A 15300-nucleotide genomic window follows, 5' to 3' on the forward strand; every position below is an offset into this window, starting at 1 on the left:
AGATGCATAATTATTAGAATTAAGACTTGACTGCAGTGAAATTCAAACTTTCCCTGTCCAAACACAGACTAGGACTACACTTTGGATATCAAGATGAATTATTAAAGACGGGAGCTATAAAAAGCCATAGAAACCAGAAAATACTAAGCTTTTTAAAATACCTTTGACATATTGTTGTACGAGCATGGTAGCATGCTAATGTTAGCATAAAACAGAAAACACCATCCTGCAAACGTCTAAATCACAGAGCACACATTCGGATCCTCAGATCCATAATGTCTAATCTTAACTTAGAGCACCCAGCAGCAGATCAGATACCAGATGAGGGTTGGGGGAAAAAAAACCCTACTTGAAATCAATGGAAAACTCCTTCACTTTAATAAAGCACGTACAAGCCCGAGACATTTCATTAGAAAGCTGCAACTGATGTGAATCTGGTTGGCAGATGTTTTGAAGGAAATCGCACCTCCGCTGTAATGTTAACCTGGCCTCGTTGAAGGTTGTAAAATAAACAGCATCTGAACTGAAGCGCGGGATATGAGACTGGAGACCTCTCACAGATTCTATCAGATGTGAGGACAGTTATCAATTTCTTCATCACACTTACCTGTGTCAGAGTGCTGCTTGCAGTATGATTATGTCCTTGTTTCAGGATTGATTGGGTGTAAGAAGAAACGACAGATTACCATCTTCCAATTGTGAAACGTGGACTTCTTGCTTATTTGCATTCATGTATGTATCTCTTGTGCTTTCATCGTCTAGACACAAACCCACACATATTTGAAACCAGAAACATCTGCTCAAGATTATATTTTTATAAAAAAAAAAAAAGATGGCTTTCCCCTTGTTGTTAGTCATTTTTGGTTTCTTTCTCTTCATTTTATCCTGAACAGGATACTGGTTGCATCTCATAGCCTACTTGTGCATGTAGAGAGATAAACACTGAAGATAATTAGAAAGACAGAGCTGTCGAATACCCCTGATGCTTCCTTGGCCACCATTTTCAAGACCTTTATTGCTTATCTAATAATCTCAGAGAGGTGAAACTCATAATTAGGCCCTCAGACTAAGTCATATACTGCATGGGAAGGAAAATACCATTCCCTGCCCTTGGGAAGGATAAGGGAAGATTATGGACAGCAATAAGTGGACTAAGAATAGAACGGCACATGACTGGTAGGCGCTGTGCATGGAAAGTCAATCAATATAATTTGAAAATGGGGAAAGGGTTCCTCCCTTAGGCAGCATAAAAGGAGGAGAATAACTAAGCACATTTTCTCAATACTGCGCTTAACTACAAATTTGAAGTACTAAAGTAAAAAAGTATTTCTCTTTTATCACGCTTTACTGCATATCCCAATTCCAGTTTCTTATAGGGATAATGATTCTCTCACACACACACACACACACACACACACACACACACACACACACACACACACACACACACACACACACACACACACACCTACCTATCTATCTATCTTTTATCCATATTATTTCCATATTTCTTGAAGATACGTAAACATTTATGACATTGAACTTCTGTTCTCTCAACAGTGCAATTTTTTTGACGTTTGGATAAAGTATAGTGCAATATTCTTCCATCAGTGTCCTCTGGCTTGCTTTCAAAATACGTTGTGACTGATTGTTTGCTTTTTTGCTTTTTATCTCGTTTGCATCGTGTGTTTTTCTTTGTATGTGAGGTTGATTTTCAGACCTGGTGAAACGAAAATAACAACATTTATTCTTGTTCTTACATTTTTTTTCCCCTTCTGTGCAGTAGAAATTTCACATTGTGTTGTTCCTTCATATTATTTGGCTAAAAGTAATGTTCAGCCCAAATGTCATAAGGAGTTCTGTATAAAGGCTCTTGCAATAAATGCTTTATTATATTTAGCAAAATAAATCTGTGGTTAACACGAGTATTAATATTAAATAAGTCTACTATAATAAAATTAATAATTAACGCCAAAATTGGACATTTCAGATATACCCTTACTTTTAATATTTCAAATACACGGCCTAGTTATGTACCTAAGCCTTAACTGTTTCTCCCTGTCTGTGGGGCTCGTGCGTAATGGATACCTTTGAGAGAAGACGTATATACTTCAGGTGTGTCCAATTTCCAAAAATAAAGATGAAGAATCATGTGTACAAGAATCATGTGTCTCCATCACCTTTGAATAATTTATTATTGCGTGAAAAACAAACAAGATATCCGTAGACATAGGTTCGTTTGTTTTCTTTCTTGTTTTCTTCCTTTGTTTTGCCCAAAGTTAGACATAAAGTTAGACATTTGCAAACTAAAGTCAGCCAGCCAGCTAATGTGACTACTGTACAACTATTGCACTTCTCTTGGTGCACGCATTCTCCCTCAGAAGGTGGGAGGAGCATGCAGCACTGGGACGCTTCACGATGCAGCAGTCCCGTCAAAACCTTCAGGTCCACCTTCAGCAGCCAGACCACGAGTACACCTGTGGTATCACTTTCATTAGCACGTTGCTTGGATTAAAGGAAAGAAAGCAGAAAAAAGCAAACCTGTGAAATATGGTCGAAGTCACTTGGGAGCAGAACGACTGGGCAACATAGGTAAGGCAGTTCATTTAAGTCAGAGGTTTTTGTTTTTTATTAAAAAAAAAAGATGAAGATTGTGTTTAAATGAATGTCTTTTCTCATTTTCTGCGTGCTCGTGCGTAATGGATACCTTTGGGAGAAGACGCATACGGTTCAGGTGCGTCAGTTTCCAAAAATAAACAGGAATACAGTAAATCACCCCCAAATATATACATGCATATGCATTTATATTTATATTTAAAGTCAAGCTCAGTGTATTTTAAAAAAAATCTCGTACAGATATATTTTTAAAACTAAAAATCTAAAAGCGCTATGTAGATCTTTTTGTGTAGGATCCTCTTAATTGTGAACGAATCTTAACGTGGTTTTCTTTTTTCAAAAATCAACTTTTAACTAGTGTCCTTTTTCTAGATGGAAGATGTCGCTTCTCCACGAAGCGAGAGCTCTTTATATCAGCTGCTTTGTATTTTGCAGGACAAAAGGGGTCTTCCTCGAAATTACGATGCATCTCACAGCTGTGGTCTTAATTCTCTCCGTGACAAACATCGTCAAAGGTAATCTTAGATTTCGATCAGCCGAGGCAGCTGACAGCGACACAAAGAGATTTGAGTCAGTTCATGAAAAAAGAAAAAAGAAACAACCCCAACTCCTTTTCTCCCTGCGTGGAAATAGAAGACCAGGGATTTAATATTTTATTGTTGTGAATCTTTCGTGTGTGTTTTTTATTTTGTGATGCCAACATGCTGATGTCTTCCTTTCTCAAAGGTTGGGAATGCAGCACAGGGTGCAGCACAGAAAAGGGTTTTTGTGAGAAGCCCGGGAAGTGCAGGTACTGAACGACCTCAGATTTCTGTGTAGATTCTATTTTACCTCAGGAGAAGCAAATGGCTTTTGGAGAAATACAATAACAATTCAGCCAAGTGAATCTCTGTTTTTGGCGCTTGCATTATGTGTAAGTCAGCTGCCAAGGCTGTTCTTTGTTTAAACAGTAAAAAGCATTGTTATCCCGACAGATAATTTAAAAGGTTTCCTCATGTTTTTGTTTCTGGCAAAACCTTCTGAATCTACTCTTTAGCCAAAATGACTGTACCCTGTTGCTGTGGGTATTTAGAAAGATTAACCAATTACAGCAATCGTAAATCGCAGCATTTGATGTCACTTTAATTGTAAAAACATGCAGATAATATCGGACCAAGAGCAGGACTGCGAAGCTCATTGGGTGGTGTATTAATAGTTCAGATTTAATGCCTTTATTTAACCTCATTCAGGTGCAAACCAGGGTGGCAAGGAGACAACTGTGACCACTGTGTACCCTTCCCTGGCTGTCTGCACGGCACATGTGAGAAGGCATGGCAGTGTATCTGTGAGGAGGGCTGGGTGGGCAGCCTTTGTGACCAAGGTAAGTGTCATTAGGCTCCCCAGGCACTCCTATCTCAATCTGCCCCCAATACTGATATACAAGAGGTCAGGGTGAGTCACAGAGCTCTAGAGATACATGGGTCCAGAGAGATCAGGCTGGTCTCTATAATATAGTTAACTGTATTTTTCCCAAGGGCATAGTCGGAGCATAAATAATCTGACTATGGAAATCTGCCAACAACAAGGAAAGCTGAAACCCCTAATAAAACTGCCAACATCCTCATGATAAACTACCTTCCCTTGTGCCATTGAATAACGCATGCGTTATTAATTTATGAAAATACCCCGATGAAAATGTTATTGTTAAAGTCACATTAACATTTAATTAGATGCCCTATTTTAGTTTAAGGATTTTGATTATAATCATAGTATCTATAGTGGCCATTATCACACAAAAGGACTTGGAGACCCTGGAGCAAAGGAAGAAACAAAGGAAGAAACAAAGGAAGAAGAAGAGAGATTTTTTTCTGGCTTCCAGCTCAGTGTGACCTCTTTATCAGCACGCATAGTGCATCTTTTATTCTGTTGGAGCATATGAGCCACTTGCCTGTGTAACGCAGTTGGTTATGTTCTCAGTTTTGTTCTTGGTGACAAGATGCTGTGGTGGGGAGTGTAGTGTGAGAGTGGAAACAAAGACGAGAGGAAAAATCAGCCACAGAGACACAGGGAGAGAGAGAGAACCTACAAGATCTAAAAACAGCATACTTATTAGTATTTTTTTTTCCTTTCTCTTTTTACCACAGATATTCGCTTGTGTTCATCCAGGCCTTGTGCTATTAATGCCACTTGCATAGAGACCGGAGAGGGACGATACCTGTGTGTCTGCCCCCGTGGCTTCTCTGGAGAAAACTGCCACCGGAGGAGAGGACTTTGTCTTACAAATGGGTACAAAAAACTTTTGAGTTCATAAGCAGGGGAATACTTATTTTCAGTCTTATCCCCTATGTTCCCTCAAATATTTTATGGTTATTTTTTCCTAATTGCTCTATTGCTATTTAGTATGCGTGTAGGTAGGTATATCAGCCCTCAGACTATACTATACAATGTACAATACTATACAATAGAGCAACAAATCGTAAACATAACATAACAGTCACACCTTTTACCTCCTCGGCTGTAAAAGGGTGATGGGATATTATTATCACAACACTGGCTGGGTAGGTGAACATGTCAACTCTAGAACGAGGCGACGTAGGATTTTCAAATTCGTACCACAAGTGCATCTAGTAGGAGCCTGAGGGGAAGCACCGGCGGCCGCCAGTATTTTTATATCTGTCAGAAGTGTCATGGGAACGGGTTTGCAGTGAACAGAGTGTGGCTCTAGATGCAGGACTCAGCAGATTGTCGTAACTCAAAATCACAGCTTCATTTTAACGCTGACAAAAGGGCAAAAGAAACAAAAAACACAAACTGAGCTAAGCAGGAATAAACTGACTTGAGGCTACACAGGCAGACAACGAGTCACACACCATGAGGGAGGCAGTGAGTGGAAAAATAGAATCTAACTGACGAGACGGGGGATGCAAAACATGACGCGGGTGAGATGAAGGACTGTCGAGATAAAACAGGAAGTGATAAACAGAGAGACCGGGACTAACTTGCCAGAACAAACAGGGAAACCAGACAACAATGGAGACAAAACACTGAGGGACCAGAGAGACACGGGGACATGACTGGGAAAACAGAAAGGAAAAATAGAGAAACCTAAAAATCCCCAAACTTAAAAGCCCTGGTCCAAAACCCAGGAACCGTGACAAAAAGTGGCTTATTTGCAAACACTGGCTGTATATAATAGATCATCATAACCTTTTTGAAGCCTTGCCTTTAGCTTTCGGCTATTGCCAGCTTGTTTTTTTTAAACCAGATGTGATGCAAGAGGTGGAACAAACTGCACACTCATACATTAAATGACTTGCCAATCAAAAGAGAGCCACAGACTAAAGCTTGCACTGATTTATCATCAGTTCCACTTTAAATGGGAACATAATGTACAACTTAAAGTTTATGCTGGACTAAATAACACTTGAAAATATTGATTAACACTATGAATCCATAAGAAAAGTATTTACTCAGGGCCATGAATAAAGTCAGTCCTTGACTTATATGCAATCAGAGCACTTCTTCCAATCAGAGCAACTGGCCCTCTTGAAGAGTAGAGATAATGCATATTGTGTTGGCTTAAGTTTAAGATCTAGATGCTATGCCCATATTCTGTATCAAATGTCCTTCTCCACTAACTTTAAACTGTTGGTCGCTAACACGGTCAGCCATGAAGTAAATTGCAGCCAAATACCCCAGTGTCACATTCATACCATGCTTTGTACTCATTTGATCTTTGTTGTTTTTTTGCATGATGGAATCATGCTTTACTTTCAACCAGCAATTGTAAAACACTGCAATGTGTAAGATGATGAGGCTCACTTAGCCAAAACAAACACAAAATATGGCTTTGGGCAAACAATTCCCCTTCATGTCAAATCCAAGACAGCTCGGTTGTATAAAGAAAGAATTTCAGTAAATTTGTAGTCCTGCAGCTATGTTTATTGTGCTCCTCCCTAAAGTAGCTGACTGTGTGTACCAGGGCAGCATCATAAGCTGCATCCCACTTCAGAGGCTTCATCCTTTAAAGTCAAATTTTCAAGATCAAATACACCATAATTGCTTGTCACATTTCGGATACTCCATCACTCAGAATTTGACCAGTAATCCGCTCGTCCTTTGGCAGCTGGAGAACACAACTGATGCGCACTTAACATCCGTCTGTATCAAAGATGAATTTCAAGGCCTTTGGCAGATCGTTCAGAAATATCATATTACCGTAGCACAAGGGTCATCACTCGTTGATATGATTGTTCCAAAGGCCTAAATATTTGGACAGTTACATTTTGATGCTTTGTTGTGCGCTCTTCAGCACCATAAATTTAAAATAAAACAACTGATCTGATTCATTAATCTCTTAAGTCTGAGCTTTCATTTCAATGGATTTATTTCACTGTCTGTGAGTGTGTGTTGTCTCAGTGTTAGTCCAAGCACAACAGAGCTCACGCGTGGCTCCCAGCTGATTGCGAGTTGACTTTTAGATTTAGGTGGAGTTGAATGTCAACAAAGAGGGGAAGAGGTGGGGGTCAAAAAGATGACAGCAACAAAGCAGGCTTCTATCATAGAGATATCAGTGGTTCTCCAAAATCAGTTGGATAACAACAGGTGTGCACGAAAATGCACAGGCTGGAAATCATTTGCATAATGATGAAATCCGCGATTGCTTTCATGACAGCTGGCTGTACCGAAGCCCCGGGAGAGCATCGCCAGGAAAATTTTAGAGCATCTACTCATGTCTGTCGGGGGCCTCATTACCTGCAAAAAATAGTAACTGTTGTAAACCGACTCAAAATCAGAGTTTTGTCATTTTTAATGTAATATCCAATATTATCGATATATAAGATTCAACTTCTGATTGGAAAATATGCTGCAAAGAGCCCTGCCATGTTAACACAGAACTTATATTTGAACTTAGAGATAAGTTTCTCAGGTTAATCACATCTATTTGCTTTTACCACTACTTAAGCTGTTAGAGTCACATTCCTAAAAACGTTCCACTTTTATTGGCTTATGAGCAACATTTGAGTATTAATCTGGTCATCCGTTCAATGGTAGGTGATGCTTTTAAACACAAACCCTGCCTGGACATTTGAGATAATATCACAACAAAAACAGCCTTGCATCCCGTGCCTGCACACAGATGGGTTGCAGACAGAATTGGTCCCTGAAGGAATCTTCCTCCTGCCTGTCAAATGAATATAAAAGACTCTCTGGGGATTCAGTTGTCTGACACAGCCCTCCACACTCTGAACCACAGCATGTATTTTCCTCTGTCAGGCAGCCTTGTTGTTGACTTGAAATACACCTAAAATTCAATAGCTTACATAACATCGATAGAGAATTGTCAGCTCTCCTCTTATTTTCAAAAATAATTACCCATCCATTCATTTTCTTAATCGCTTATCCAATCCAGCCTTGGATAAGCTCCTCGCAGGTTGGGAGGCATCACTGTGCTGCCCTCAGCAGCAAATCCATCTCCACATCTTATGTCATACAGCTACAGTGGGGCAAAAAAGTATTTAGTCAGCCACCGATTGTGCAAGTTCCCCCACTTAAAATGATGACAGAGGTCAGTAATTTGCACCAGAGGTACACTTCAACTGTGAGAGACAGAATGTGGAAAAAAAATCCATGAATTCACATGGTAGGATTTGTAAAGAATTTATTCGTAAATCAGGGTGGAAAATAAGTATTTGGTCAATAACAAAAATACAACTCAATACTTTGTAACATAACCTTTGTTGGCAATAACAGAGGTCAAACGTTTACTATAGGTCTTTACCAGGTTTGCACACACAGTAGCTGGTATTTTGGCCCATTCCTCCATGCAGATCTTCTCGAGAGCAGTGATGTTTTGGGGCTGTCGCCGAGCAACACGGACTTTCAACTCCCGCCACAGATTTTCTATGGGGTTGAGGTCTGGAGACTGGCTAGGCCACTCCAGGACTTTCAAATGCTTCTTACGGAGCCACTCCTTTGTTGCCCGGGCGGTGTGTTTTGGATCATTGTCATGTTGGAAGACCCAGCCTCGTTTCATCTTCAAAGTTCTCAATGATGGAAGGAGGTTTTGGCTCAAAATCTCACGATACATGGCCCCATTCATTCTGTCCTTAACACGGATCAGTCGTCCTGTCCCCTTGGCAGAAAAACAGCCCCATAGCATGATGTTTCCACCCCCATGCTTCACAGTAGGTATGGTGTTCTTGGGATGCAACTCAGTATTCTTCGTCCTCCAAACACGACGAGTTGAGTTTATACCAAAAAGTTCTACTTTGGTTCCATCTGACCACATGACATTCTCCCAATCCTCTGCTGTATCATCCATGTGCTCTCTGGCAAACTTCAGACGGGCCTGGACATGCACTGGCTTCAGCAGCGGAACACGTCTGGCACTGCGGGATTTGATTCCCTGCCGTTGTAGTGTGTTACTGATGGTGACCTTTGTTACTTTGGTCCCAGCTCTCTGCAGGTCATTCACCAGGTCCCCCCGTGTGGTTCTGGGATCTTTGCTCACCGTTCTCATGATCATTTTGACCCCACGGGATGAGATCTTGCGTGGAGCCCCAGATCGTGGGAGATTATCAGTGGTCTTGTATGTCTTCCATTTTCTGATGATTGCTCCCACAGTTGATTTTTTTCAAACCAAGCTGCTTGCCTATTGTAGATTCACTCTTCCCAGTCTGGTGCAGGTCTACAATACTTTTCCTGGTGTCCTTCGAAAGCTCTTTGGTCTTGGCCATGGCGGAGTTTGGAGTCTGACTGTTTGAGGCTGTGGACAGGTGTCTTTTATACAGATGATGAGTTCAAACAGGTGCCATTCATACAGGTAACGAGTGGGGGACAGAAAAGCTTCTTACAGAAGACGTTACAGGTCTGTGAGAGCCAGAGATTTTCCATGTTTGAGGTGACCAAATACTTATTTTCCACCCTAATTTACGAATAAATTCTTTACAAATCCTACCATGTGAATTCATGGATTTTTTTTTCACATTCTGTCTCTCACAGTTGAAGTGTACCTCTGGTGCAAATTACTGACCTCTGTCATCATTTTAAGTGGGGGAACTTGCACAATCGGTGGCTGACTAAATACTTTTTTGCCCCACTGTAAGTGCATTGCTTGGGCTTCTCTCAGTGGTTAATAATGCTATATCCAGGATTATTTTTTTGGCTTTGTTTCTGGTTAAAAAAATAATCATTTAATCCCAACAGTGAGACAACTGAACCTTGACTTGTATTCTGGGGGAATTCATCTCAATTAGAAACCCTGCACGAGGTTTCATTAATCAGCTCCTCTGCGAGGCACCAGAGGCTTCTAAAAAAGGATGGCGCTATTATTCTTTTGACTCACTGAGGCACAGTGTTAGAGACTTGTGTAATTACATGAAATACTTCTACAGATATTGATTACTTTATATAACAGGTTCTCATCATGCACTTTGTGAAGCATGGTTACATCGATCAGATCTGCTGCTTATACGGCTGCGAGAAGATTAGCAGATGCAGCGCTGAGGCGTCATCATGATACTCGTACAGATTTTTAATTTGCACAAAATAAGCCATTAGTGCTGAGAGAAATGACCGAAATCAATATCACAGTATTAATAAGCATTACGTGCAGTAGCAATTACAAGTTTTGACTTCGATTGATTCAGTAATTTTGCAGTTGTGTCTCAGTTTCAGCCTTTTGTTTGTGAAGGTCTGATGCTTTTTTTGGTCTAAATTGTCTAATAAACTGTGTGTTTTTGTAAAAAGACAGGAGCTTGGTCAAAATAAGCAGTTTCAAAAGGTGTATTGGGTATTTATCAATACAGCCTCATCTTTGCCCTTTTATTTTCCTGAAGAACAAGAAAATAATCATGAGTGTAACCCCCAGATTAATAAATAAATAATTGCTAGTAGCAGTTCATATTCATCACAGTGTTAGAGTCATTACTCAAAAAAAGTAATGTATTATACATTTCTCACTTCTTCAAAAACAAGTTATAAAACTTTCCTACTCTCTAGAAAGTAATTAGCTTGACTACTAGTTTATTACCTCGGTATTTATCTGCCATATTTGTCTTAAATCCACAGAAATGTGCATATCTGGAAATGCTGTGATCAACTCTATCATTTTCATCCTGCACAAACTGAGGTCAGGCAATTGTTGTGCAATTGTGCACGACAGAGCAGGACGGAAGCAAGGAAATGTTTGATAAGGAACTGTATTGTTATTTAGAAATGTAGTTAACACATAAAGCGCACACAGCAGGCAACAGCATTTTCCTTACTTTGAATTTCATGTTTGTCGGAAGGAGCTGTTGCGTTTAACAACAACACTAATTTTGCTCATTGTTAATTACACTTTCCTTGAACTTTTACATTTTATGTAACATCAAATGCATCAAATCCTTAAATGAAAGGACAACCATGTATGTACAATAAATGTTTATTCCAGCTTTGTGAAAACTCATATTTCTGGTAATTCAGTGAGATTTTTTTGTAGCTTTAAGATTAGAGGAATTTTCTCCCCTGTTGAGGAATATTGATTCCTTTATTATTCCTGTAAATTTGCCATTAACATCTCTACCTTGAAATCGACACGTATGATTAAACCAATTTCCCCCTGCTTATTGCTGTTTTATAACCACAGGCTAAAGCATGCACTGTACTGCTCTACATTTATGTAAATCACAGGACACTCTGTTTTCCTTTATGTCTCTTATGTCCTGTCCTCCAGCTCTCCTTGCCAGAACGGAGGCACATGTATGGATGCCGAGGGCTCAGCAGCCTTTTCTTCCTGCTTATGTCCCCCTGGATTTTCCGGAGACTTCTGTGAGATCGGCATTGACAGCTGCCAGCCTAACCCTTGCCTCAACGGTGGCAACTGTACAAACCATGGCCTGACTTTCACATGTGTCTGTCCACACGGCTTCACTGGTTTCACTTGTAATGACACCACCAGCCTCTCTCCCTGCGCCGGGCGGCCCTGTGCCAACGAGGGCACCTGTGTCGGTCAACCTGATGGAACCTTCCGGTGCATTTGCCAGAAATGGTTTACAGGTCCCACATGCTCCCTGCTGCACAGACCAAGAAACAGATCCAAGCCGGTTGCTGCCAAGCCTGTGGACAGAGTGTTTGCTCTGACTCCACAGCACTACTCCCTCCCCGCTCATGCCTTCCACAAATTGCTGAGACCACCTGAGAGAGATCTGCTCAAGATCACCCTGAAGGAGACGGTTCACTCGTCCGGTGTCCTCGTTACGCATGGTCAGCTTGTCTGCTTCAGCTTGCTAGCACTGCTCACCTGCCTGGTCATCTTGGGCACTACAGGCATTGTGTTTTTTGGCCGCTGTGAGACGTGGCTGGCGAATGCCAAGTACAGCCAGCTTGTCCGGCAGCAAAGGGAGCACCTGCTGAGAGAAGCTGGCAGCACAAGCCAGGAAGAGGCGGAACACTCGGTAAACATCATCCTGCCAGAGAAGATTAGACTCACCAGCTTTGGGAGGCACTACACCTCCATCTGATAATATCATCTCGTCCTCACCCACACTCCCCCTGGAAGAAGTTGAATGTGAATGTGTAAAAATAGCAGCGATTAAAAAGCTATGACTGTCGTGCAGTTGTGTTTAAAGTGTGTATAACCGAGAGCTGGTGGGCTATCCCGGTACATGTTTGAATGTAAAGTCTGCTGGACCAAATGGATATACATGACGCTGGTTTGTAAATGTATTTTTAATCCAAAATTACCATTAAAATGTATAATTATGTGAAACATGTTCTCTCACATAGCATGTTGTTAAAAATATGTCATTGCGTGGCCTCTTTCTATTTACTTCTTTCTCATGAGTTGATCTAATTAGGAAGTGGGGTTAATTAAGAAAATGAAAAATATATTTGAATTCATAATAGTCGGTACAAAGTGACTGAGCTGCTGACTTTTAGTTTGTACTTTCATGAGCACCATCAGAGCTGCAATCTCTCATTTGAAAGATAAGCCAATAAGACGTCATCGTTTATTGTAGCCCAAACCTCCTTCATACAGCATGTTGTGAATTTCCAGATTCTTTATAAATGCAAAAATACATATTGTGAGTGTTTTCAGTGCAAATAACACGTGGCTATAGATCGTGTTACATGCCACCCAAACAGCTGTGCAAATCCTGCAGGGATGAACTCTACAGAAAATGTTGTTTTTAATGTAATAAATGTATTTCAGATGTCTAAAAAGGTAATTTACTTTTTCATATACCACACAGCTGCTACCCACTGCATCATATCAGACATTAATTTGAAAGGTAAGTATAGATGTCGAGTCTGATATAATGACATTATTTGTTTTGCTAACTCGTTTTCACCTATTTATATCAATGATTAATTACGTGGTCGTTCTAAAACTCGTGTTCCATGAGCTTTTATAAGATTTTCCACTAGTGCGTCTTACTGTCAGTGTTATTATGCATCAATGAGCTCTGAAATTGGTACTGCAACACCTGTTTCAGTGTTATTAGTTTGCTTCACGCATGAGATGGCCATCTACTCTAAATGGAGGAAACGTGATTCCCATGAAAACCTAATATATGTCAAAATATTGAAAATACACGTCTGTTACACAGGAAATATGCAGACTGATGTGAATAGTACTGTGTGTAAAGCATCACTGCTGATATGAGGATTGCTGGGATTTCAAGGTTAAAGATTCTGTCGCTTTCTCAGTAAGTCCCCTTCAGCCTCCTTATTGTTTATCATAACTCTCTAATTGGCTGGTTATCTACATTTCATTTTCTGACATGCAGAAGTAAAACATAATGATGTACAAGTGGTTTATCTAGCAGGAGGTTGCAATTACAGTCATTTAGGACTTGTATTATTCTGAGATAATTCACTGTTGTACTTTGAAAACGTTTGCTTGTCTATCGCTTTTAATAAAATACGCCACAATGTGTCCGCCTAACTAAAATGCTTGCAGTGTCTCATGCTTGTACACAAAGGTGACTTTAGTCTTGTATTTGACTTGATTTCCACCTTAGTTGGTCATTGGTCTTGATTTTATTGCTTTTAGCTGCTGTTTTCTTCACACAACAGACAGTTGGAGACAAGATCAGATCCTCCCCAAGGCTCATACAGTGCGTCAGCTGTTTAACAGTGCAAAGTCCAACTGATACACATGCTGCGAGTGCACCACCACCACCTGTTCTAAAATCATACAAACATCTGCTCTCCTGCTCTGATCTCCTTCATAAATTTTTCCCCAAGGCCGTCTTGATGGTTCTCAGCAGAGTGATAATAAAGGCTCTGTCCACACGCCTCCACTGGCTGTAAAGGTTTCAGATAACAGTCTGTGTCTCCATCTTCTGGTACAGTTATACATTACTCCTCTACGGCACCATTCCAGACAGCCATGTCAAATCTGGCAGGTCAACCCCTCGTAAAAGCCTAAAATGTTCTACAAATTGTAATAAAGATGTTTTTATAAGTTCTTTTTTATGATACATTGTTTCTCTGTTAGATCTTTGGATTTGATCATGTGTTTGCTATTTTTTATACTATCAACCATGGCTGGAAAAGATAGCAAGTGCAGTGTATGTTGGAGACTGTAGCAAAGGACAGTAAACAGGAAAAAGACAGTTTCAAATTGTTTCAGTCAAATTGTGTTTATGTGCCCGGTTAGTTTAAGGTGAAATTACAGTTTCTTCAAACTGTGTGTTAATGAGAATAATAAGTTAGTAGTAGAGTAGTAGATCCTGCCTCTCTTGTTTCATGTCGAGTTCATTTTGACTTAATTTTGATATAATAGTGTAACTCTCAATTTGCATTTATTACCATTTTAAAGAATAGAAGCAGAACAGATAGCAGGAAAGTGCCAGGCTGAAGTGATTGTAGTGACTAGAAGCTTGTTCCAAGTTACAACCTCTCAAACTTGCTGTTTGATCCACCGTGTGTACATTTCAGACTGTAAACTATAAACAGTGTATAAAACTATAAACAGCGTATAACCGGATGAAGTTTTCCTAATCTAATGTCTGCAATTCAATCCAGTTTTATTCACATAACATACATTTACAACAAGACTCATCAAGGAGATTTATATTATAAAATAAAGACCCTATAATATTAGAATACTCAAGAATCAGACTACTCCCTAGAACAAGCACTTTGTGACAGTGGGAAGGAAAAACTGATTTTTAACAGGAAGAACCCTCCAGCAGAACCAGGCTGAGGGAGGAGCGGCCATCTGCAGCTACTGACTGGGGGTGGGGGGAGATTGAACAATATTGATGTATAAACATATCAAGAGTGAAAGAAGAAAGGCTTAGCATGATGGGAAGCCACAGAAATCTAAGCTTACTGCAGCATAACGAAGTATAACATGCTAACAATGAGGTCATTAAGATATGACGAGGCCCGACTACTCATGATTTTGTAGGTGAGGAGAAATTGTGAATTTGACAGGTGCAACAAAACCAAGAGCAGGGAGTGTGCAGATTTTTATGGAGCACTTCTACATTCCTAAATTGTCCCCAGAAAAGGCCCAAAGAGGTGCGTAAGTGAAAACACTTGTATAAGTGGAGAATAATTGTGCACAGGCTTTAACATCTAAATATTTAAAACAGTTTCCTCTAACTGCCATCGTGGGCCAGAGACATGGCAAATTTCCTTTGAACATTAAAAGCTCATCACATAGAACTTTATTATAACATCTAAAGAATCCAGCACTAAACATTC

General features: G+C 40.1%; 1 protein-coding gene across 4 annotated transcripts; it reads left to right on the forward strand.

The window, feature by feature from the left end:
* Positions 1-2392: 2392 nt before the first annotated feature.
* Positions 2393-13520, forward strand: dlk1 (delta like non-canonical Notch ligand 1). 4 transcript variants are annotated; one of them, XM_086275337.1, is made up of 7 exons: positions 2393-2592; positions 2717-2734; positions 3052-3131; positions 3343-3406; positions 3846-3976; positions 4740-4881; positions 11315-13520. In XM_086275337.1, the coding sequence occupies exons 3-7, from the start codon at positions 3080-3082 to the stop codon at positions 12099-12101; spliced, it is 1176 nt and encodes a 391-aa protein (XP_086131463.1). In that variant the 5' UTR covers positions 2393-2592; positions 2717-2734; positions 3052-3079; the 3' UTR covers positions 12102-13520. The 4 variants fall into 4 exon arrangements, with proteins under 4 accessions (XP_086131463.1, XP_086131462.1, XP_086131464.1 ...); XM_086275336.1 differs by having other exon boundaries at positions 2720-2734; XM_086275338.1 differs by lacking the exon at positions 2717-2734.
* The last annotated feature ends 1780 nt before the right edge of the window (positions 13521-15300 follow it).

Source organism: Aulonocara sp. 'chitande type north' Nkhata Bay, linkage group LG19 (genome assembly GCF_057382095.1).
Source record: "Aulonocara sp. 'chitande type north' Nkhata Bay isolate Kocher_YH1m ecotype deep benthic linkage group LG19, A_spYH_male_GT1.1, whole genome shotgun sequence".
Taxonomy (NCBI): Eukaryota; Metazoa; Chordata; class Actinopteri; order Cichliformes; family Cichlidae; genus Aulonocara; species Aulonocara sp. 'chitande type north' Nkhata Bay.

Coding starts and splice junctions, on each gene's coding strand:
- dlk1 (XM_086275334.1), top strand. CDS start 2,996: ATGTCGCTTCTCCACGAAGCGAGAGCTCTTTATATCAGCTGCTTTGTA. Junction 3,132..3,342: donor CGTGACAAACATCGTCAAAG/GTAATCTTAGAT, acceptor CCTTTCTCAAAG/GTTGGGAATGCAGCACAGGG. Junction 3,977..4,739: donor GGGCAGCCTTTGTGACCAAG/GTAAGTGTCATT, acceptor TTTTTACCACAG/ATATTCGCTTGTGTTCATCC.